The following is a 25,928-nucleotide window of genomic DNA, read 5'->3' as shown; positions in this document are numbered from 1 at the left end:
GGTGTTTGTAATAGGATGGATGGGATGGGATGGGTGCCTTGTGGATAAAGAAAGCCATAGGATTCACCTCACTTTCTTCTTTAGTTCGAAGGCCACGGGATTTGAGTTGTGAAAGGCGAGGTGTGGACATTTTTATTCTTTTGAGATAGCCGGGGAATGGGCGGAAGGGAACATTAAACCGTAGGCTTTCCTTGTGGGTCAAGAGAGGAACCTGGCTAAGAGGATTACAGCTATAATAAAACACTACAAAGATGTGTGAAGAGGAGAAAAGCTAACTTGGTTATGTTGACAGACAGATCAAGGTGTGAAGAGATTTCTAAAAGCCAGTATCTAGTATTCCTCGTTTGGTTGGGCAATCCATGAATTAATGAAGCCTGAGAATTGTGTGGTTTCACTGAAAATAGTTGAGAATGCACTTTTTGTACATGAGATATGACCCATCTCTTCCATGTTACAAGGCCTGATGCAATGGACATGCTTCAGTTTTACCTTGAAGAAATTTATTATTATTATTATTATTGAATTAAGAGAAGGGATCCCACCCTAATTTATTCAAGTAAAGAAACAAAGCAGATTAATTACTGTCTAATATCACATAAAATTGTTGAGATATTTGGAAAACTATTACAAGTTGTAGGATTTGAAGGTAAACAATATATATATATATATTATTTTGCGGTGAGCATTATTTCTATAAGTTGCTTGCAAGAGGCGAGAGAATGCCATGTCAAACTTGTATTATTTCTTTGTCTGAAATGTGCCATTTGATCGTTTCTGAACAATACCATCTTCATTGAAGTTAAAATGATTCAAGTGAATGCCACATGACAAGAAAGATACACATGAGAAGTTCAAGCTTTTAGAGAGACATATGCTCCTAAACTTTTTAAAAGACAAATGCAAATTGAGAATTTTGGAGTGTCTATACGTATATGCATACTGCAGTTACTAAATACATATATCATTATAAGTACGGCATATTATGTTAACACATCATGTACTTGACCTTATTCTAACCATAATTGAGCCAAACCTAATCTAATTTTTCTGCCCCCTCCCCCCACCCCACCCTCTCTCTCTCTCTCTCTCTCTCTCTCTCTCTCTCTCTCTCTCTATTCCTCTTCTCTTACATGGGATCATATAAGCCATGACTTGCTTAGGGTTCATACAGTGAAACATGTAAGGGTTTCTCAAGCTTATTGGCAAAGCACCAAGCTAATAGATTGGTTAGCTACCCACGTCATTTTTATTTTAGAAATGTAACATTAGAATAGCCTAGTTTTTCATGGAGTAAACCCAATTGATTAAGTCATCTAATTCTATAGGCTTGGTTTATGAGGGTGAGGGGACCTTTTAATAGTCCAATCCCCACTCCCCCCTCCCCAACCCTGAAAAAAAAGAAAAAAATTAAAAACTCTAAACTACAAATGAGAGGTATTATAGGAAACATGTGTTGTCAAAAAAAAATATATTTTGACACTAATCAAGAGCAAACTCGTAGAGATTCAATTTTGTTGGTGATGAGGGTAAAATAAGGAGGTAGAATTAATGATGTTAAAAATTGGAGACATGTTATAAGCATTAACAAACATTTATTAAGTCAAGAAGATTGTTCAAGAGTCTTGTTGATTGAATATGAGTTGCTCAAATAGAGTTATCAAGGCATTGTAATATAATAAATGGAAACAAAGTAGGTATCCTTTTAATTCTCAAGTATTTACAAGTTAAGGCCATATGATCAGCTCATTGAAAAATATTTTTAAGTATAGTTGTTGCGTTTTTCATGTAGTTTCTTGGCCATATGCTAGTCTTTACTTAAAGAAAGTAAATGCAACGCTTGATTAGCTAGGAGGTATAGTAGAATGGACAATATGAGTAAATTACTTGATACATGTCATGCCTTACCTGTTGCTATCAAACTCTGTGTTGCTTGGGAGACCATTCATATTGCCATTAGTTGCCTTTAGAATGAGACCCTTTATGTAGAGAAGCACTCTTGCATTGTCAATGATTCACTTCAAGGTTTCAACTAAACGGGGGCTATTGGCCAAAACCTTATTCTTCATAATTTTTCCTTGCTCTTTCATTATCTCTCATTTACATGTCCGAAGGCTATAAAGAAACCAATTGGCCAACTAATTTACCCTCCAAAAGGGCTTCCATTGTTATATCAAGAAGTTTTTGGACTCTTTCTCCCAACTACAACAATATTTTATGTACCATGACCTAATGTTGCTTTATTTTAAAGAGATATTATTATAACTTCATAAAACTTAACTTCCTTAGCAAAAAAGTCTTAGATATTGTTTGGCAGATCAGAAAATAAAAATTATGTTTATATTTTAATTTCTAAAATACAAATGGTATCCTTGTGGAAATGTCTAATATACACTTAGTCTTTGTTCTACAAGTTAATTAGCTTGTTTAATAACAAAATAAATGTTAGATTAGCTATGCAATTGATAGGTGAATGATTTCTAACTTTGATTAGCCAATCAAGGTTCTTTATTTTATAGGCTAATATGTTTCATCATAGAATTAATAATAGAATCTATTATGTAATTGATGGGTGAACTATTTCTACTATTACAAGTCTTAAAGGGCCTTTTATTATTATTAACTAAGAAATATCCAGGAACAAGCATTGATACTGGGACTAGAAAAGCCCACATAATTTGAGTTTAACGAGAGAGGCAATTTAGTATATCTCCAAGTTTCAGAATAATGGTCCTGAAATTCTAGTTTACAATATAAAAATTTTAAATTCTAATCTTGCAATCCTATTCTCTCTCTCTCTCTCTCACCCGCTCTCTCTTTGATTGGCTAATTTATGGTCTTTATTTCATAGGTTATTTTTATTTACCATTTAATTGATATTGAGTTCAATTATATATTTGATAGGTGATTATTTTTACTATTACATGTATTAAGTGAGTTTTGATCGCTACTATTTTATATAATAATATTTGATGAATTTAGAGTAGACCTTTTTTTTATAACATATTATGAGCTTTTAATTTATCAATTGATCTTTCCTTTTACTAGTAAGATGTCTCTTAATGCTCAATTGTCCTAAACCTAGAGAAGAGAAACGTAAGAAATTTTAAAGCTCTAGATGTATTGGGTTGTCACATTGTATAATATTCGTAATTGGTTGCACATGAAAATAAAGCAATGATTTTGGCACTTTCATATGCATTGCTTATGCAACATACTAGTTACTTTTAAAAACATAAATATACCAATAGTGTTGAAGGTGGTGACAATTATAGTAGAGATAATGAGGTTGTAGTGGTGTCGAGGTGGTGATGATAGGGCATCAGTGATATGATGGAGGCAATTACAATGGCAACAATTGTGTGGTGAAGGTAGTAGCTTAAGAATCATGGTGTGGTAGAGGCAGTAGAATAAAGATGATAGTGATAGAAATATTGGTGATATGACAAAGGTGATGATGGTGTGGTAGTGGCAAAGATGGTGGTGGTGGTAACTGTGATAGTATGGCACAGTGGAAAGGATGGTAGTGACATTAGAAAAGGTAGAGACAACAATAGCAATGATGGTAGAGGCAATAATAATGATAATGGTAAAAATATGACTTTGTTATTTTTAAAAATATTGAAAGTAAGAATATATTCTTTTTATTTATAACATAATCAAAATATTTTTTTAAAAAATAATGGCACCAAACTTTGTCGGTTTTTGTAATTTTGTTTTCAAGAATAGAAAACAACAAAATAAAAATGATGCCAAATTGGGGTTTTAGTATCTAGGTACCTAGAAGATATATGTATAATCTACTGTTAAAATAACTTGGCAGTGGTATTAGAGGCCTCTATTTATCAAGGTTGGGAGATTTATTATACAATGGCAATAATGGTGGAGGCAATAATAATGATAATAGTAAAAACATGACTTTCTTATTTTTAAAAAATATTGGAAGTAAGAATATAGTTTTTTCATTTCTAATATAATAAAATATTTTTTTAAAAAAATAATAGCACCAATCCTTCTCAATTTTTGTAATTTTGTTTTCAAGAATAAAAAACAACAAAATAAAAATGATGCCAAATTGGGGTTTTAGTATGTAGGTACCTATAAGATATATATATAATCTACTGTTAGAATATCTTGGCAGTGGTATTAGAGGCTTTTATTTATCAAGGTTGGGAGATTTATTATAGGTAGCTATATCCATTGTATTGCTTATTACATACCTCTTTCTATGAAGGAAACAACAAGAACAAAGCATATTTTTGAAAATATATGTCTTTACTATATGATCCACCTTGACTTAGCTCATTATTTTTCTGTTTTTATTTTACCAAACAAAAGCATGAGTGTTCAAAAATAGAAGTGTGTTAATTATTTAATGTAAAATATTTTAATTTTGTACTTCCAATAGTTCATGTCCTCTTCAAGTATATCTAGTGCTAATTTCAAGCAAGGACACCAACTATGTTGCTCTAGATTTGGTAGCCTTTTTTGGATGTAACTTTTACTGTATGCTGAGAAAACATTTTAATGAATATTCATTATAGACATTTAACTTTATCTACATATAGTCGCTTAAGAACTGCAGAGAATGAGAAAATTACAAGCTTAAGAAGTCAAATTCTTGATTCTAAAAAATTAAAAGAATTATGTAAAAAAGGTAAAATAGAATAAATGTTTTCTAGAAAATTGGGATTTAAAGTTTTAAGAAATTGTCAATTCAAGCATCAATTGTTAGCTATAAAGGAAAATCATAGCCATCCATTTTTCTCTCAAATGTCATATACATTGCACATATGGCAAGTTATAACATAGATAAAACATATATCTTACTTGACGTCTTCTAGTTTGGCGATTGCGTTGCCTCAATATTAGTGCATGATGTAATTATTTTAAAAACTAGAACATGCGGAAACCTAAATAAATATCAAAGTAAGCTCTGATCAAACTGAACCACTTACTTCAACAAAAGTGACTCGACAAAATCTAGCCAATAGGCACCATTAAAGCTGTGTTCAATATTCAATCTTTGCAAAAAAAAGATGGGGGATAAACATTATGAATAAAATAGATTTAGAACAATTCTCTAGAGATCTGCTTCTTATGTGAGAGTCGGGTGTCTGGAGATGGGTTGCGTCGTGTGCAGCGCGCCTGGCAGCTGATTGGGAGAGTTTTGCAATGGAGTCCCAGGGATTGTCTGATGGCATTTTGGTGTTGTAGAAGCGGAGTATGGCCACTGTGGATGTATTTTGTAATTGTTCACAACAAATTGTAATGGTTATTTAAGAACCAAATGAAGCCTCATGGGTCCTATGTGGTGTATATGCTAACACAGATTACAGGATAAGGAGAGTCCTTTGGAGTGAGATCACTAATCTAGTGTCCCAGGGCATCCCGACAGTGGTGGTGGGTGATTTAATTGCACACAAGACCCTGAAGAGAAGAGGGGTGGCAGGGCTTACTCTGATTTTATAGATAAGAGGGAGTTCCGAGACTTTTTGTCGGAGAACGGACTAGTGGATCTTGGATTTGCAGGACCGCGATTTACCTGGTGTAATAACCAGTTTGGCCGAGCCAGGGTATGGGAGCCTAGACAGGTTTTCTTCCTACCGGGTCAGTCATGGGACCGATATCCTACTTTCCGACGAATCTGGTATTGCAGTCCTCGACAAGCAGAAATCGATGCTCTTCTGAGCCATGTCACCCCCACCATCACCGAGCCTCTCCATCTAACCTAGCCTCCTTAGCGACAACCCAATCGTTGACATCCCGCTTCTCAGTGGCCATGACTGGACCTTTGGTGTCCCTCGCCTCTCCATCTAACCTAGCCTCCTTAGCGACAACCCAATCGTTGACATCCCGCTTCTCAGTGGCCATGACTGGACCTTCGGTGTCCCTCGCCTCTGCAACCATGACTAGCATCCCAGGCCTCCAACCACCGGTGTTCCACAGCATCACTCACCTCTAGCATTATGATCAATTTATGAGGACTGGTCCATAGCTACCGTCGCACCATCATTGTCTCGTTGTCATGGCCTCGATGTTAGCTCCTGGCTCCGATGCCTTCGACGCCCCCAACTGAGTGCTGTAACTTCTCACCTACTTCGGTGTGGCTCCATTCTACAACCGCTCAATATTTTCATCCCCCAAGCAGGAGACGCTGGTGTGGGTGAAGTTCATGCGCTCCCCTTGGGTCTTTGCAAATCCGCCATAGAGCAGGTGGAGAGGATGGCCGCGTGGCATAGGACCCAAGCCACCTCCTCGTTGCTGATGCAAAATCAGACATCACTTTCCTCCTCATCGGTGGTCGAGGGTTTGATAGCAGTGGCAGTGGAGGGGTTGGGAGAGGACGACAGCAGAGGCAAGGGGAGGAGGGGGAGAGGGCGGCGCTGGGGCACTTAACTCGAGGGCCGGGCTGGTGGTGGAGTAGGAGGCGAGGTGGGGGAGGAGAAGGGTCAAGCTCGTCCTAGCAGGGCTCAAAGCGAAGCTAGGCGAAGAGGATGAGGTGGTTGCGGACGTCGAGAGCATGGAGGTGGGCAGGGCGGAGGGAGCAGTGGAGGTCTGACTGGTTTGTCCAATTCTTTCGGGTTTGACCGAGTTGTGACCAGTTTTAAGCTCTCCTTTGAATAGGACCAGAGAGGCGACCAAGTCCCGACCCAAACAGTCGAGCAGGCTGGTCTGGTTTTAAAAATTTTAGATTTTTGGCATGATTAATCCGTTATAGTAAATAATACAATATACTCTACTTAAGTGAAAAAAAACACCAAGACGACTCCATACATGGTCGCTGATCCCCTTCATTCCCCATCAAATCATGGTCGAAACCCACACCGCCGTCACGGTCCAGGAGGAAGGCATGGAGAGGAGGACGGATAAGCAGGCGAAGAAGGAGGAGAAGAAGAAGAGGTCCTCGGAAACGCTAGCAGACGGCCCCGGAGTATCGGAAACCCTTGACCTCGATCGTGCGAGCAACGGGTGGGGCGACGCCCGCAAGGGGAAGGGGGGAGAAATCCTTCTCCGATCGATTGCCGCTTTTCTTGAGAGCAATGGGTTCTCCAAAACCCTCTCTGCCTTCCAGTCCGAAGCCCAGCTCGAGGTATTCCTCTTTCTGAGGATCCGTGATCATTCCCGTCTTCTGATTACCATGGAAAAAGATTTTCCTTTTTGGAAATTTATCATTTACTTACAGTAATAATTTGCTCTTTAGCTGATATTATTCGCTCTTTTTATTGATTTAAGGCTCAATGTAATGATTCTACATGGCAGTTGGTCTGCTAAAGATCTTGGTTTAGATGGATAGTTAATTTAGTTGCTTGCTATAACTGCTGGAGAGAACCATGGGGTGCATTGGCGAACCCTTGAGGCTCCATCAACTAATGGTTTATATGAGATGGATCGTAATATGTTCTTTTTTTTTAGAATTTGTAAAAATGTAAATTTATGGTTAATGTTATTAACCTGTGCTACTGTCGCAGTCCAGTGATTTGTGACAAGGATCGGAAAAATGATAGAAATGATAGAAAAATTATAATGCTGGCATGGTTGTGTATATATTGAACAATTGGAAATGAACAATTCTTACAAGACATTACAGTAGCTATGATAAGGGGATGAAAGGATAGTGAAATCATTATATGTTGAAATGCAAATTTTAAAGAACTGATCTGTATCGTGGAGGTTACAGCAATGCCACCTCCAGCAACATCCCCCCCCCCTCCTCTCTTCTTTTGTGTGTATGTGTGTCTGTCCCTTAAGGCATGTCAAGAACATTTCAGAGACATCAGGGTGTCTGTGAGTTGACATCCATGTGTCTTATGAAACAAGAAGAGCGGTAACTGGTTAGAATATCAGATATTGAAAAGCATTTAAGGGTTCATTTGGGTTTGAACCAACCAACCATGTTATATCTCCCAACAGCAAATGGTGTTGCTTTCTGAAAGGCATAGAAGATGTAAAATTGGAGGGTTCAGTGGAACTTGCCAGTCCTTAGTCATAATATTTTATGGATTGCAGAATCAATTTAGAAGGTGATTTCTGCTGCCCTGAGAGTGTGGAAATTGGGGTTGGCGGGCTCCCCTGATCCTTGCAAAATTCATCTTTGATGCCTTTCAACGATGGTTTGTTCACACATCCAACAAGCTTTAAGTCTACTTCATGATGGTATCAGATTGTCTCTAGAATACTTGTCGGAGTATATAGGAAAGTATTGAGGCACCTGTTTTCAACTATGAGATTTTCCACGTATGATGGAGCATGTGTGTATATATTTTTTTCTTTTCACTTCTTATGGATGTATTGATGCTTACCACAATAATAAAGTCAGGATTTTTTTTCAAAAATGTTATTGACTTTTGAATAAAGTACTTGATGGTGTTGGTTGGGATGTTTTTTTTCAAGGCCTATTTGGTAGTGCTTTTGTTTTCAAAAAATCCAAGAGGGCAAAGGAACAAGCCGGAATTCCCTCTATGATGAAACCCTTTTGCGTTCTTGCAATTTTTGTAAAATCTTTAGAGATTTTGGGAGCAAAAACTTATTGATTTTAATATAAGAGTGAAACTAAAGCAAGGAATATCCAGAATTTTGTGCAAATGCTATTTTCCACATCTATCTCCATATCATATTTTAGTAATTGTATAGAAACAAAAACACAAAACAAGAATGATGCCAAACAAGCCCTAAATTTTTATATGTTGGATAAAGATGTATTTAATTAAAATAAAAAGCGGTCTCATGCCATCAAGTTTTTGATGGTGGATGGTTGTTTGATTATAAGAAGGGTATGAAGCAAAATGATCTGATCTTACTTCTTCTTTCAGTAAGGTTTATACTTCTCGTGACATTATTTATGAGGATTATGAACAAATGTTAAGTCAACACTCTAAGGTAGAATCAATTGATGTATCTATAATATTTATTTTAATTACAAATGCTTTTTAAGCTCAAAGGATACATCATAAGTTTTCTGGTCAACCTTGAGTATTTGACTTGGTTGGAGTAAGCCTTTTGCTATATGGTATGTGGTCAAGTCGAAGTTCCTAGGCATGAAGGTCAGCAGTTCAAGTGTAGTTAGCCAGGACCCAACTAGAAATCACCATTTGTATTTATGATAATTGTATATATAGTGTATAATGATTTTAGTTCATTTTGTATGAAAAACCCATGGTTTTATGGTAATGTCAAAGCGTGTTTGCAATAAAGAAGGTAGCCACCCTAAGACATTGTTCTATCTTTAATTAGCATTTTGTCCCATTAAGGCTGTTTTGATGCCGAATAACTCACCACCCCTTGAATAGATTTAACCATGTGTATTAGCCCCTGACTAGTGAATAAAGTTATTCATTGTTTGGTTGGTTTTCCCATGGTCCAGGGGATATAGTTGTAGAAAAAAGTGAAAAGGTAGAGAGAGAGAGAGAATGCTTTAGGTGTTAACTTTATTTCATTCCCTCCCTCCGAAATAAAGTTACCCAAGTTAACTACCTTTTTGAACCTTTAACTGAAAAAGTTATCCACCACTTTTTTGGATGGTGTTTGGCTAGTTATACAAATAATTCTCCCTTACCACTTAACCAATATCCAAACACAACCTAAGGGCGTTGACATTGACAACCTAAATCATGGCACTTCCTTTCTCTCCCTCTTTCTGCTTTTCCATGACAACATTTTAGGAGTCGCTTTGCCCTCCTATCATTCATTCTTTATCTTCCTTGCCATTCCATATGTTGGACTATAACCATTTGATAGTTTCTTTAGCTAGCATTCTACTAAATTTGTTAAGATGCAACTTTTACTCTTATCACAATATTCATTATGATGAGATGATGCAAGGGCTGCACGATCTTCCATGGAGCAAGTGACATTTGAAATGTCATGATATCGCATTAAGTCACAAGACGACTCTAGTTAGGTAGCAATAGCTGAAGATTAGGTGCTATCCTAAGTAAGTTAGCTTTTGTTCTCGTGGGTTTGGACGAGGAAGATTTAGTGCATCCAGCCTTGGTTGGAGCTCTATTGGCTCATTTCCATCCTTAGACTAGAGGTGGCCGCCATTACAAATATTTTCTTTGGTTTCCATTCAATTGTAACTTGGTAGTAGGGAAGAAAGGGTGCATGATCGTATCATACCTTTGAGAGGACCTTGCATATTAGAAAAAAACTGATATGCAGGACAAACTTACTCTAATGAAAGCTATCTTTGCAAATTCACAATAACATTGGTTTTAGACACCATCATTGTGGTGCTCCAAACATCTAGAGATTGTGAAGTGTGTTTCCCCATTTAATGGAAGGAAAGGATATGTAAGGAAAACATAAAGGTCTTGATTCAAGCTATGTTACTTGGGCAAGTTATTTTTAAGGTTTTTGGAAATGTTAGCACTTTTGGATTCTTGGGCACGGTAGGACATGACATGACACAACTGGACATTTCACTTTGAAGTGTCTTATTAGTATTGACCAAGGTTTGCCGTCTCGGTACCAAATCCTATACCGATGCCATATTAGCACAGTGTCAGTACGATACGATACGATTTTTTTTGGCATACTGAGTGTCGGTACGCCATCCGTACCGGATACTGATATCAAATCAGTACGGTACGGTACACTCGGTACCGTCTGATTCGGATCGGTATGGCATACCTTGACAAAAAGCATCGACGCTTGCACTGTTTTTGAAGTGTCATGTAGTGAACTTTTGGCTTCAAGTATTGTGCACTTGGAAGTGAAGTGTCATTTTTTCTTTCAGTAAGAATTAAACAACTTGCAACCTCAAGGTTGTTCTATTATTTTGTTTGTTAGACAATATTTCTCTCCCCCTTTCCCCTTTTCAATTTCTCTTTTTGAACATGCATCAAAATGATGATTTAAATATTGTATATATATACGTACATATGTACGTATGTATCAAGGTTCACCGTACCGGTACCGGTGCCACACTAACATAGCATCGGTACGGTATGGTACGGAGTTTTTTTGGCGTACCAAAGGTCGGTACGCCATCCATATGGTACCGGTGCCAAACCGGTACGGTACGGTATGCCTGGTACCGTTTGGTACGCTATGACATACCATAACTATGTATGTATAAGTGTCTGTGCACTTGTGTTTTGTGGCCATGTGTCTAGATTTTCAGGGTCTGTCATTTGCAATACCTAAGTAGATTTTGACGCTTGGGACTAGTGCCAAGTCTCCAAGTAACACTAGATTTTTGAGGACCAAGAGAGTTTTTTTTTGCTGTAACTACTTGAGCCGGATGAGAGCAAAACCGGAAAAGGAGAATTAAGGATTAAGAGGTTGGGAGAGATGGATCTCTCCTAGGGGCTAAGTGTTGGAAATATGAAATGATGCATAAATTTGCTGGTATTTAGTATGTGTTATGTAGGATAATATTGTTGCATTCATTTGATGGTTATTTACCCTACATTCTTATGGGAAGATGCAGCTAAGGAATGGCTTTGTATCTATTCTCTTAGAACTTTTGAAGGCCTCTGCTGGTGTTTGCTTCTATACCTTTTGAAAGATATTGCCTCTAGATTCGTTCGATATTGTTTTAAAAAAAATGCTTTTGCCACTTTAAAGGCAAAAAAGCATTTCCAAGAAATAGAGTATTTGGTAAAACCATGGAATACTGTACCGCTCTAAATTGTCCGATTTGGGGCGTACTAAGCTGTACCGAGGCAGATTGGCATAATTTGCCTCTCAGTTCAAGAAACTGGCGAGGGAGTGGGAGAGAGAGGAAAAGAGAGCGAGAGAGAGGGAGAGGGAGGAAGGGAGAGAGAGAGAGAGGGAGGGAGGGAGAAGGAGGGGGGAGGCTGGAGGAGGCCCAAGGCTAGAAAAATATGAAAAGGCCCTTGTCCTCTGGGCCCTTGTTTCATTCAAAATAGGGGAGCCGAGGGCAGAACCCTTCTTCTGGCCCCTTCCCCCCTCTCTCTCTCTCTCTCCATCCCTTCCTCCTCCCTCTCTCTTTTCCTCTCTCTCCGTCTCTTTGTCCCCCTCCCTTGCTTGCTCTTCCTTTGTCGGTACATGCCGGAACGGAATAGCATGTTACCATACCACCGGCCAACCAGTACGAGTGCTGGTATTGGTAGTACATAGCTTGGGTAATACTATATATGAAAAATGCTTCTACAAGAAGAAAAACCAAAAAGTTGTTGGAGGAAAGGCCAGAAAATCAAGCTTCTGGTTTTTCCTAATTTTATAAAGCAGAAGCAACACCAAATATGCATTTTTTCTTCATATCTCTATGAATTGTTGGTTCTAAATTGTAATATCATAATAACATTTAGTCATATTCTTGGGATGTAATCAATGGTCTTAAATCGATAAGAATTTAGTTGTCACTGGCAGATTTGTTGATGATATATTGTGGAAAAAGTTTAGTGAACTTCGAGTTGTTAAAATTTTGTATTGTTTATTGAAAAATAACAGGTCAATTTTAAGGACAAAGTCTATTTTTATTCATTGTTTGAAGGGAAACTGATGTGAAAAAATAGTAAAAGAGCATTAAATGCGAAATGATGGTTAAGAAAAGTCCCCGATGCCAGAAATAGGAAATACAATCATGGAACAAACAAGTGTATAATAAAAAATGGATGCCAATGTATGTGGAAGCCATGGAGATACAACTAAGAAACTAGTTTTAGTAGCTTTCCACTAGTTTCTCTAACTAGGGCCTTGTGGTGAATGACATAAATTAACTTTATGGAAGTTGAAAGAAACTCTTTTCATATTGTTTGATCTCTTCCTCTGATATAACGAACAAAAGGCTTAATTCTTTATTTCTCACAACCATGGAGGTGGTTTTATCAAACTCATTAAAAGCAAATTTATGATCCAATACATTACCTCCTTGTTTTTTAGTATTCATCTAGGGTTTGTGATGTAGGATAACAGGTGGGTAGGGCTATTTTTGTGCGTGGATCTTGAAACAAAGGATTAGGGTTGTAGAGAAGAGGATTTTAGAGTTTTATGAGGAGGAAAAAGGCTTTTGAAGTTTCTTTCTAAGGTTAATAATGGATAGCAAGGATTTTGGTGGTGTTAAGGGATCAAGTACTGCAATCCAAATTTAATGAATACAAATATAGTCAGATTATATTTCAGCTAACAATTGCAGAAAATAGAAGCAGAAAGATATTATAATAAGGAAGAACAGAGAGGAAATAAAAAAGGTAAGGAGAAAGAATAAGACAAAGGGAAGGGGGAACCACCCAACCTTTCTTCTTTCTTCAATTAAACCAACTCAAAAGCTGCCCCTCAAAGACCAAGATTACAATCTTTAGATGGACTTGAAAGTCAAACCCTTAAAAACATTAAATGCTGACCCTTGAATAAAAAACAAATCCTAGCCATCAATTAAAACATAAATAACTAAAAGACGCAAAATCTCCTTATAAGTTGCTGCTACAATACCATGAACAGTCTTTGTTACAGTACAATGAGTGCTACCCGCTGCAGTAACAATCCAATTACTTGACATTAAAGTCTCTCTAACACAACTAGAACTCTTCATTGTGACATGGACTCTTGGGATCTTCAAACTAATGGAAGTATCGGCACTCTATGGAAATTAGATCTTCGATGCACATTGATCTCATGACCAAAACTCTGATACATGCTTTACTTACCAAGAGTAGGTCCAATGTGGGTATAGGGAAGCAAATCTTAAACAAATTTCATAAGAAAACAAATAAAGTATGGCAAGGATAAGTTTTTGAGGAGATTCTGAAGCAGTAGCACCACTCTATGTGGAAGATTCCAGCTAGTAAGATGTGGGCAACAACTGAAAAAAAAAAATGAAGCTCCCACATCATTTCGAAGTTTGGACCATAAATTGCATGGAGCAAGTGCTCTCTCTCTCTCTCCCCCCCTCACATTTGTTGTCAAACAGAAATTAACCCCCCTAGGCCCTACCACCTGTTCAGTCTTTGCCACCAATTGTTTCTTCTTTCTGGTTAGTGTTTTTTAATGCAATTTTTTTAAACAAACATTTTTGTTTCTGAAACTCATATCCTAGCAAACCCCAATGTGCCTGGGAAATAATTTTGGCTTTGTTATAACCTATAAAAACTGTGCACCCTTGTGCATCTTTGTTGAACCTAAATAGTTTTGCTTGCTTATTCGTGCACGCAAAGCCAATTACAGAAATGCTAAATTTACTTGTCATTTTATCAACCAGTTTACATGCACATTGTAAAGTATTACCTTTTATAACTTCATCACTTAACTATTTATTAAATAAATTAACTATTCAATCTTCAAGTTCATACTCACCACCTTATATTCTTAGGAAATAGTTTTCAGGTATGATTGCCTGGAATGCAAACAAATCTATTGCACATACATCATATGTTTTTTGCAGAGTTAGTATTTTGTAATATAAGTTTGTCATTGCATGCATCTTTTCAGCCACTTTGTTTGGTTTTGTTACATGTTATTACTTTTCTAAGTAGATGAAGCAATATGGTTTTTGGTGCAGATGGAGTGCTGGAAATCATCTGTTTTGAACTTTGATGATCTATTAACGAAGTGCTTGGAGCTAAGGTACTAAGAGAAAGATATCTTGTACTCATGCCTTCTTGTTAACTTTAGAGCTTCTCGAGAAAGTAAAACACTAGTCTATTTGAACAATAGTATTTCGTGTAAACAACTAAGAAGTTACAATTAGTTCTTCCAAAGAATCTGGAGTAAGCTGAAAGACAGGAAAAAGAAGATTTAAGTAACTATATAAGAAGATATTACTCTTTTTTGCAGGGAATGGCAGTAGAGGATTGAGAGGAGCTAAGTTGCATCAATTGTTGTTCATTCTGTGGTCTAAAATTTATACGACCAATTAAATGGGCGCTCAGCAGGCTTTCACTGCATTGAGAATAGATTGGATTATATCCACTTATATCCATATCAAAATTTAGCCAGATTCAAATAAGCATTTCTATGTTAGACTGGAATCAGATTTGGATTCATATATAGAAATTCAAGTTTCACAAATGCAGATGTTTTTTTTTTTTGGATTTGAATGTATCGACTTTGGTATAAAGAAAACTAAAGAAAAACCGTAGATCTCAAATGGTGAACAGTCAAACCCTTTCCTTTTTCCATTCCATCTCTTTTATCTCTATTCCTTCTATCCTAAGCGCCTTGGACCACTCCCTCTCCAATATTCTTGTTATCGCTCCTGTCCATCTTCAAGTGGTCTGCAACCTACCCACAGACCTGCCAACACCAAGTACTTTAAAGGCCTAAACTCTGTTTTTGTTTCTTCCCCATCTTCTTCTTCTAGCTCCTATTCCAACCCTATGAGACCATGGCCTGTGACATTTCCTTAGCAACTTCACTTTCTCCGCCAACAAGGCTCTTGAAAATGATGATTGTTAACCCGAATCGTGGTTGGCATCTCCGATGATCGCATTGAAGCTATGGTGTTCTACAATGGGTCCCAACTCATAGTCCATGACCCTCATCTTTTGTCAAAGCTAAAAGAACAATACCTTACCAGACATTCAAGGGGCAGGCACCTACCCTTGGATTGCTTACTCTTACCTTTAAGGACTCATTCGGTTCGCAGGAAAAAAAGAGGAAAAGTGTGGTCAACGGAAAAATAAAGAAATACGCCTTGTTTGGCTGGAGTTTTTAAAGAAGAGAGATGGAAAAGTAGCATTTTCTTGGTAAAGAAAAACCTATAGGAGACGTGGAAAAGCTACTTTTACACCGGTTGGAAATTGAGGTCCTTTTTTTTCCAAAAATATCCTTAAGCCATCAAAATCCATGGGTAAGGTCTTTTTCTTTATTAAGGGTATAATATGCATTTTATACAACTTTTTCAGAAAAGTAGATGCTCAACTAAGCCACTTTGGAATATTTTTCTAGGAAAAACATTCTAATGAGGAAAAATTTTTCTCACAAACCAAACGAGTCCTAAGAGAGAGAAGGGTGACATATTTTTCTACTTGGAGGCAATTCTTCATTTAGTCGAGGTTAAAAGTGCCATCGATTAGAGTAGGCCCTTTTAAGCTTGATTGCATAGTGAGGCCTTCAATGCTGTCCAATGGATTATCCTTGTTGGAGGACATGAAGGGACGTGGAATTGTAATGACCCTTCTAACATTGTTTTTCCTTTTCCCCTGTTTCTTTTCATGTGCGAGATAATTACGTAATCATCAATTCTTATAATTTTAGTACTTTTTTATAGTTATGTTGTATGAATGTCTTTTCCTTCTTCTTTTCTACATGGTGTTTAGGTATCAGTTTAATGTGATGGTCTTTGCATAACTATATGCTTCTTGTGTTATTTATTATTGCTCATTGTCTCAGTAATTCCTTGTCACTAAAACTCAGTTCATTTTCTTTAACATTGAAAAGCTATATGCAATAGGAGTTAAGGCTTTTGCATAGTTCAACATCTTCTGGCTCCTTGTCACTAAAACTCAGTTTATGTTCAACTTTTTAAACAAATATAGATGTGGAGCATTTGATTTTTTTTATATCCATTTTTTTTAAAAAAGCTGATATGCAGAAACATTCAAATGCGTGCTTAGAAAAAATAACATTGATATTACAAGTTATTTGAACTAACTTATTTGGTTTTGATGGATAAGATTTGGAAAAGATAGAATTCAAGAGTAACAAAGAGTGGTTGAGAGAGAAAGTATTATCCTTAAATTTGAATGGAATTCATATCCAGAGGGAGAACTTTGTATTTTTCTGATTTTACGCATTTACACAATCTATGTAACATATTAGATGATCATAGGGGTGGCAAATGATCTGAACAACTTGAGCTCGTCTTAAAAAGCTCGGTTCAAGCTTGATTCAAAACTGAATGAACCGAGCTTGAGCCAGTAATCTTGGATCGAAATTAATTTCAAACTGAACCAAAAGTAGACTCAGCTTGATGAGGCTCTACTTGATTAGGCTCGAAAATATATGTACACACAGACACATACATACATAAAGTTTAGATAGTAGTCGTAGATCCAACAGTCCACAGTATCAATGTTGTTTCAAGCTTGAATTTTTCTTAAATTTTTGAATCCCTTAAATGTTAACTTAATTTTTAACCAAGCTTGTATCAAGCTCCTGTTCAAGCTTGAGCTCGATTTTGGATTTTCAAGCTGATCAATAAGGCTCATGTTCGGCTTTGTTTGAAATTAAGCTCAAATCGAGCTCGAAATAATGGTAAACAAATCAATAATCTCAAATTTGAAACTCAAAATTAATTTCAAACCAAGCTTGATTAGATCCAGGCTTAATCAAGCTTGGCTCGTTTACGACCCTACATGAACATCAATAGTAACCTTTGCTAAGTTTTGGAAAATGGTCATCTCTGTGGACAACATATGTTGGAGCATGTGAGTTCTTTTTGAATGCCCATGTTCATATTAGCTTCAGTGCAATTAGCAATGGTTAAGTTTCATCTCTCTTGTAACATGGAACATGAACCAGCAATAAATCTTGCTTAGATTAAGAATATGGTCATATTTGTATGTGAAATAATGTCATCCTTCGTCCAAGGAAGAAAAGAACTCAACTCTCTAAGACAAGGTACGTCGTACTGGCTTGGACCGGACGGTACGGAGCATACCATACCGTATCGGTACCCAATTCAAGTGGCGTACCGGATAAAAAAATTTCGTACCGTACTGATACTGTGCTAGTGTGGCACTGGTACGGGGTCCGGTACCGAGACAGCGAATCTTGCTCTAGGCAATAAAAAAACTGAAAAGAATATCATTTTCTTTGGCATAAAGAGGCACTTCTAGTTCGCAGAACCAAAATATCAACTCTCTCCAATGTAATGTCCCCTTGTCTGAACTAATCATAGTATTGCTGAAAATGAGCAAACTCGTATTGCTTAGCTACCCACCAATCTAGGTTGTCTTAAATCTGTTGCTTAACCAGTGTTTGTTTAACCAGTCTTTGTTTTAGTCTTGCATTTTGGCATTTAAATTGACCAAAGCAACTAATTACTTTTGCTGAAGGGAAGGATTTAAAGCCAGCCATCTGGTCTTCCAGATTGTTTTATATATCATGCTGCAAGATGCTAAACTGGCACTCAACTTTTTTCATAGAAAAAAAGAAAAAGATCTTGCTTGATGTACTCTGGAGTTCTTTTACATATGCTTTTCATTCTCATAATCTTTGGAATATTCTACAATTTGCAGTAAGGGTCATGCAGAAGCTAGCATTGATTGGCTGAAAGAGGAAGGTATATCCTGCATTCTGATTCATGGTCCCTGTATTTGTAGTCGTTATCCTTTTTATTATGCATCACAACATTATTTGGTGTTACAATGATGTCGAACTAGGCACTTTGTTTGTGAAAAGGTTTGCTCTTTCTATGTGTTTGTTTTCTTTTCCCTTATGTTTCTTGGCTGTCAGTCTGACTCCGGATGTGTGAAACTTGCAGACTCAGAAAATGTTGGTATTTCTACAGAAGCAGAAACAAAAAATATTTATAATGCTGAACAACTACACAAGAAAAAGAGAAAGAAAAGTGATGGCATTGATAATGGCACAAAAGCTGAGATATCTAAAACTGGACTGGCAAACAGCTCTGATGGAATTGTTGGTACTGTGGAAAAGATATCAAACAAACAAGTGGATGAGTTACAGGTAAAATCTAAGGAGAAGAAAACAAAAAGGCTGACTTCTGAAGATTGCTTTGTTGGAAATACTCAAGTTTCTCAAGAGAAGACCCTGAAAGAGTCGACGAGTATGGATGATATAACTGACTTCAAGAAGTTGAAATCGGTTGATGGCTCATATGTTGAAACTAAAGATAAGAAAAGGAAAAAGAAATTGGCTTCTGACTCACTTGGTAAAAATGCTGAAAAGAATCAGTCGGAGGTTAGTCATGGGACACTTGAGAATAATGTTCATGAAAATCAGTTGCTAAAACCCCATGTAAATGAAAAAGAAAAGAGGAAGAAGAAGCACATGATGGACTCTGATTCTTGTAATGAAAAATCGAAGCCTAGCAACTATGGAAAATTTCAAGAGGTGATTAGAGATAAATTAGAGGAATTGAAGTGTTTAACCAATAAATCCACTGAATCAAATGCCAAACATAAAGATGGAAAGAAAAAGAAAACCAAAGAAATCTCTGATTCTCTTGCTAAAACAATTGGGCAATCAGACCTAGAAGCATCTCAGATTGTAACTAACAAGAAATCTAAGGACTCAAAATCTGCAGGTTGTGAGAACAGCACTGATTCTAAACTACTGGATTCTGTGACCAAGCATGCTGGTGTCAAGGAATCATTGGACCATAAAGATTCTGAATGTAAGAAGAAAAGGAAAGGCAAATCAATTTCTGAAAGTGCCATTGGCTCTGTTCAGGTAGATGGAAGATCATCTCATGAAGATCTAAGAAAATCAGATGCCAAGAAGGAAAATGTCCCTGTATCTGAAGATAATGTTGATAAAAATGAGAAGGAAAAATCCAAGAAAAGAAAAAGATTGGCCTGTGAAGAAGAAGGGGTACCGATGGACAAGGCATCCAAAATCAAACCTGAAGTTACTGAAGATTACATGGAAACAGAGACCCTCGAAAATTCTCGCAAGTCTTTGACAGAGTATGAGCACCCTGTTCCTGCTAAAAAGAGGAAAACAGAAGAAAACAAGGAGAATACTAAGCCTTCTGGTGAACAACTTGATGGTATTATCAAGTGTAAAGATAACCTTAGAACACATGATTCACGGAAGGAAGTAATAGGACATCAAGTGGTAAATGGAAATGGTGAAGAAGAAGCAATGGAAGGTGGCAACTCATCAAAATCAATAAAGAAAGAAAAGAATTCAGCAGAGGTGTGTGCATATGTTATTCGTCTTATTGCTTTATATAAGTTATTTCTCTGCATTTGTTGTAAAAATAAGGCTCTGGTATGCAGTTTTATCAGGAACTCACAAGTAAATAACCTCCAACCAAAAGCCTCTTAAAAAAACAATTATACTATCTGTGCATGCTGATGGGACATCTAGCTACTCTGTGCTTTTAATGTGATTTATTATCAATTTAGTGCTTGTTAATTCATATGGACTTGTTGAGATGTCGTGGAGCTTTGGTTGTAGGTTGGATATAAGTACATAATCTTTTAAGCTAGACGGACAATTATTACCCTAAGAAAAAAAGTGAAACCTTGCTTACAGATTTTTCTACTGATATATTATGGTTGAATCCCTTTGTCAAATTTTCATGGCTTGCATTCTTACATCTACCTTTTGTATTTGGGGAGTCGAGTAGGGCAAACCAATGCAAAAAAGGCTTCCAAATGGTTCAATCCCCCATTACCCCACCCACCGCTGTCCCCCCTTGCTGTTTTGTGGTTATGTCAATGGTCTTCTAAAATGCCCAACTAGAAGCTACATCAATGTAAACCCAAGATAATTACTCTGAGTAGGTCAGATCTAAAATCCAATAACTCATACCTGACTGAATGGACTGAAGTCACCTACTTACCACTTGGTGTTTTTACTATTTTTGTTATCTTTTTTGTTTACAATATAAGAAATTGATTTCAGAAAATTGTTATCAGTAAATTCTCAAAACTTGTTGTAATCAGTAAATTCTCAAAACTTGTTGTAATCAGTAAATTCTCATATCCTGAAACTTCTCGCTAAAGAAACTATTCAGGTTATTTAAGTTGTTGCTACATTTGCAGCCAAAATCTGTCAATGCATTTCGAAGGGTGGTGGTGGATGAAGTTCAATTTTCTGATAAGAGACTTCAAGATAATTCTTATTGGGCTAAGGTAATCTCCTTTTTTATGTTTTAATCAAAATTCTGTCAGCAACTACTAGGTCTAGCATATGCCTAACTTTCCCCACTGGCATCATTCGGCAGGATGGTGCAGAAAATGGATATGGTGCAAAGGCACAAAATATTCTTGGTCAAGTCAGAGGAAGGTATGTGTTTATGCTCTTCCTTAAAATCCCATCTTAGATTTTAGGAATTGTTTATTTTGCCAGGCTGCCTATATATGTAATCCAGGACATTAGTTCTTTAGCCCATTAAAAGATAGAATAATTTTTAACCCAGCATGTTCTTTTAGTCTTTAGATTTCATTGAAGCTATCATTAATACATTCAAGTGGATGAGAAGTATTTGTTTTCACATTTAGAGGCTTGATTCACATTGCTGGTGAGTCATTAGAACAAATATCTCACTTCTTCATGATGAGCGAGCTTTCACTCATAAAATAATTGGTCAATTTTTTTGATAAATCCTGAATCATAGATTGCAAAGTTATTTAAGGTTTCTTCCTATCATAATTTATAACATTCAATTAGTTAGCAGGTTATCCCTTGGACTGAATACAGCTTGAAAATGAACTCTGAAGGGGTCATATTAGTTCTCCTTAAAATTAGATACTCTGCATATATAAAGCTTATGTCATGATGGCTTTTAGGCTAATCTTTATTTCTTGTTCTGTTTCATTCCTGTAATCTCCTTTAGTTATGACACAAGTAAGTTGTGTCTATAATAGCAGCTGTTATGATGATTACTATGGCTTCTGGTTATATATTATGTATGTACTATGAGAATTTACATAAAGCCATCATTTAGCTGTTATTTTGTTATAATGGATGCTAGGTATTATTTTGGCTGTTTATCAGACTAAAATGTTTTTTTAATATTAATATTTTTTTTATAAATACACAGAAATGTTGATAAAAAAATGATACAAATAGGTCAGCCGATAGAAGGCAAGAGGGGAAAGAAGAAAGAAAAATGGGCGCCCATCTCCCTCGGTCATACTGATACCCTGTCCACCACATATTCCTCTCTCCTAGGGTGGCCATGTTCGAGGGGTACTTGATTCTTTCGAGACAAATATTATTTGGTTAGAAAATAGTTAGAGTTTATATATGAATCCTTTGGACCTACATGGATAAGTGGATGAAGAAAGGGAATGAATTTGAAATTTATTCTCCTTCATGGAGCCATGGGTGTTCTTATTCTCTCTTCTCCCTAAATGCGTAATATCACTCTTCTTCCCCTCTTTCATTTCTCCTTTGCTTCTACCCTCCATAATTTTGAAAGGAAGTTGCTGCCGTTTGGTCTGATCCAAAATCAAACCAGTCCTGTAGCCTAAATCCATCTCCAGTCTACAGAGAGACTGCATCTAAGTGATCGCATTGAAAGCCTAGTGTTAACAGACTGGGAACCAGGCAGTTTATGAGACTTGTTTTCTTTTCATGGACAGGATGTGAAAAACAAAAACTACTAAATGTGGAAGATGTTTTCTTTTTGCCAGTTAGCAAAGATCAATATTTTAATTTCTTTCTAGCATGAGTCTTGGTGACAATACATAATGGCCTATACTGTGTGGTACATATTTTGCTGGACAAGGTATGGTGCACAGGTACAATTCTGTTATCTGCCAGTCTGTGCGGCATGGAACCCAGTTCCTTTGAAATGGGCTTTGACGCATGAATGGCACAGCACTTCATGCTATATGTACTTTTCTGTTCTATGGGATGATTGGCATGGTTACATCATCTTATACTTGAATCTTTGCTTTCTAATAATCATTTCCTTCCACCTGGAGTTCGGGAGTGGTTGACAAACCACATGTTGCATTAGTAGTTGGGATCTTTTTTTTGTGTGTATTCGGTGTGTGTTGGTGGGGAAAATGTGTGGGATAAGTTGGTGTATATAATGAGTATGGGTTTCATGCAACTTGCTGGACTATGTTGGATGTTTAGCTATGTAAGTTAAACCTGATTTTGGGTGGGTCACAAGTTACTGAGACCTACTTAAACTTCTGATCACCATTTGTGGGCCATTTTTGGGTTTGTCAGCATATGAAAAACTGATATAAAAAAATAAAAATTTAACCATTTGTATGTAAAAGATAAAGTTGTTGGCTGCCTTTGTTTACATTCCACTTTGGGCAATTCATACTCATTTTATGATTTAAATTCAAAATTAACTTATACACTCGCAAAAGTGAAATTTAGCTGTATTTAGAACCTTAAGACAATAATTTATGTCCACCCAATTTTCTATAATCAAGTAGAGAGGGAAAAGAACTTGTTCAATAGATAAATTGACAAAGCAGACTCTTGAGGTTAGTTCGTATGTGATGGTGAATAGAAAATGTATGGCTCAGCCTCCATTTTTTATATTTTTCGGAATATTTATTTAGGTAGTTTATTGAATTGGTTTTAGAGTCCTATTTTAAGTAAAATTGATGAAAAAAGTCTTATCTTAGGTGTGTGTTGAGTTGGACAAGTCATGAAATCATTAGGATTTGATTTTTGGCTCTTTTCGGCGTCTTTCTACATAGGTTTATGTGCTATTTCTAATTTTGTTTTTTAGAAAATATTTTGGGTATTAGTTACCTGCCTATCAAGAGTCCTAGTTTGCTTGGAAAGCAAACCATGCAAAGTTTATAAAAGGGTCTATTAGGTTGAATGAAAAAGCACTCTAGTTGATTTGTTTTGAATGAATGAAAGGCTTTCTTCGTGTTGACCTCTCTTATCTTTCTCTCTTTCTATCCCTTTTCTCTATTTCTTTCTTTTTCTTCTTCTTCTTCTCTTACTACTTCACTTTATTTCTTCCCTGCTTTCTATTACTCTTAATTCTGTTGCTATTCTTCTTCACTGGATTGTTGGTGTTGCAAACTGATTTTCTACAGGATATTGAAAATGATTTGTGCTGCAATTGGCTTTAAAACTATTTTAACCCCTTACTGTCCTAGATCAATTTGGTACCGGAGCTAAGGGGTCCTCCGTTCTTCTAGTTTTTCTTGATTCCTTTCTATTCTCTTTGTTCCTTTCCCTGTCATAATGTTATCAAATAGGGAGTTGAATTTGAGAGTTGACGTTCTTCATGAGAATGTGAAATATGTCAAGATCTTTTGCTACATGGATGATAGGATGAAATCTATCAGCAATGATTTGATGTCGATGACTACTACAGTGCAAAAAATTATAGTGGCTTTATGTGTTGAAAGGGTCTCTGAGGATGAACTACAGATCAAGAGTCGGAAGAACAAAAAAGCTAAAGAATCACTTCATGAAGAGCTTATATTCAAAGCTTCTCAATGTGAACAACATATGATAAAGTTCCATTATACAAAGATGCTGCAATTGAAGATCTATTGATTGAGGATGTTGTAGATGATGATCTGTTATGTATCTTGAAGGTAGAAGATTTTCTACACCTCAATTCTTGGTGCAGAGCTGAGGGCATGGGCTGGCCTGAGCCACGCTCGGCGGGTGCTTCAGGCCGACTCAGTTATTCTTGAGGGCGACTCAACCAATGTGGTCAGCTGGATTCAGTGTGGCTCTAGCTGTGTTAGTGGGGGCCACCCTCTGTTTCGGAATATTTGGGCTATGATGAGCGATGGAGTGGCCTTCCAGGCCAAGCATATATTCAAAAAGACAAACGAGGCCACGGATTGGGTGGCTTCTTGCATGGCCAATCACTCTGGAGGCACTTTGTGAGTTGGGGTGGAGCTGCCTCGAGCGCTCTGGGACCTTTTATTTTCTGACTTTATTGGATGTATCCATACCAAATATGTTTACCCGTCTTAGCAAAAAAGAAAAAAAGGTAGAAGATCACAATGATGAAAATTTTTATAAGGAGCACTTGTGGGAAGATCAAGTCGCAGCCCTAAAGGCAATGACAGAGCTTCAGCAATGTGAAGACCCATTCTTGACTGATTTGTTGGATTCAATGAAGATCACTATCTGAAGTATGATCCAAAGGTTGTTGATTGTCAATGGACATCAGACCAATCAACCAATGGTACTATTTTTAGTGAAATTGGTAACCAAAGAATCTTACATTAGGTGTTTGTTGGGTTAGACAAGTCATGAAATCATTAGGATTTGATTTTTGATTGCTTTAGGTGTCTTACGTGCTATTCTGAATATTTTTTAAGAAATATTTTGGGAATTAGTTACTTGCCTATCAAGAATCCTGGTTTAATTGGAAAGCAAGTCATGTAAAGTCTATAGAAGGGTCTATTAGGGTTAAATGAGAAAGTATTTTACATGATTTGTTCTTAACGAATGAAAGGATTTCTCTAGGTCATGTTTGGCCTTTCTTATCCTATCCCTATTCTCCTCTATTTCTTTCTTTTTTTCTTCTGCAATTACTTCACTTTATTTCTTCGCTACTTTCTATTGTTCTCTCCTATTTCTTCTGCTACTCTTCTTCTTCACTGGATTACTGGCATCGCAAATTAATTTTCTTCAAGATATTAAATCAGATCTATGCTGGAATTAGCTGTAAACTATTTTAACTCCGTGCTTTTTATCAATATGGTTAATTTGAATCTTAGAGTTTCAGCCATGGTCATTAATTGATGTGTTCTGATCCAGTTGTTGGTTTTTATGAAGAAGTATTGGAAAAAGTTCAGAACCATGCTAGGATTTCCTCCATTTGATCTGCATATATTTTGATAGCATTTCCTTTCATGTATTTTTTGAGCCAGTTCCCTATTTGGGCAGAAATGATTATACCTGGTAACATACAAATGTTAATTTATCATTTTTTTAATGTTATTACAGGGACTTCAGACATGAAAAGACCAAGAAGAAGCGTGGAACTTATAAGGGAGGACAGATCGATCAACAGTCACGTTCTATAAAATTCAACCATTCAGATGAGGAATGAACTGATGCCTGTGAAACAACCGCATCTTAAAGTGCCTTCTGCATTTGATAGTCATTTGTCAAGCTGTGTTCCAATTGCTGTTCTGGGAGGTGTCGAACATTGTTGCCGTTGTTGCGAAATGGTCTCCTAATTTTGATATTCTGTTTCTTCTAGTAGATTATGCAAAACATCCAGTGTTTCCAAGCATCAAATATTTTCCAAAATTTTGACCTTAAAAAAATTTGCCACTTGTTGTAAGCGGCGATACATATTTTGTGCATATCATCTGCAATTGATAAACAAGAAGGTGAGAGTATTTGGTTTGTGAACTTTA

General features: G+C 36.7%; 1 protein-coding gene across 2 annotated transcripts; it reads left to right on the top strand.

Annotated features, from left to right (window-relative positions):
- The first annotated feature begins 6,740 nt into the window (after positions 1-6,740).
- Positions 6,741-25,928, top strand: LOC103703670 (suppressor protein SRP40-like). 2 transcript variants are annotated; one of them, XM_008786596.4, is made up of 7 exons: positions 6,741-7,090; positions 14,465-14,529; positions 18,147-18,190; positions 18,392-19,791; positions 20,646-20,735; positions 20,828-20,889; positions 25,510-25,928. In XM_008786596.4, the coding sequence occupies exons 1-7, from the start codon at positions 6,809-6,811 to the stop codon at positions 25,613-25,615; spliced, it is 2,049 nt and encodes a 682-aa protein (XP_008784818.2). In that variant the 5' UTR covers positions 6,741-6,808; the 3' UTR covers positions 25,616-25,928. The 2 variants fall into 2 exon arrangements, with proteins under 2 accessions (XP_008784818.2, XP_038970502.1); XM_039114574.1 differs by lacking the exon at positions 14,465-14,529 and having other exon boundaries at positions 6,791-7,090.

This window comes from Phoenix dactylifera, chromosome 16, assembly GCF_009389715.1.
Source record: "Phoenix dactylifera cultivar Barhee BC4 chromosome 16, palm_55x_up_171113_PBpolish2nd_filt_p, whole genome shotgun sequence".
Lineage (NCBI taxonomy): Eukaryota > Viridiplantae > Streptophyta > Magnoliopsida > Arecales > Arecaceae > Phoenix > Phoenix dactylifera.
This window is presented reverse-complemented; position numbering and strand designations above follow the sequence as displayed.

What these genes read in the sequence shown, in the direction of transcription:
- LOC103703670 (XM_008786596.4), top strand. Translation starts at nt 6,809, where the DNA reads ATGGTCGAAACCCACACCGCCGTCACGGTCCAGGAGGAAGGCATGGAG. An exon ending in AGTCCGAAGCCCAGCTCGAG is followed by an intron (nt 7,091 to 14,464) that starts GTATTCCTCTTT and finishes TTTTTGGTGCAG; the next exon opens with ATGGAGTGCTGGAAATCATC. An exon ending in ACGAAGTGCTTGGAGCTAAG is followed by an intron (nt 14,530 to 18,146) that starts GTACTAAGAGAA and finishes TACAATTTGCAG; the next exon opens with TAAGGGTCATGCAGAAGCTA.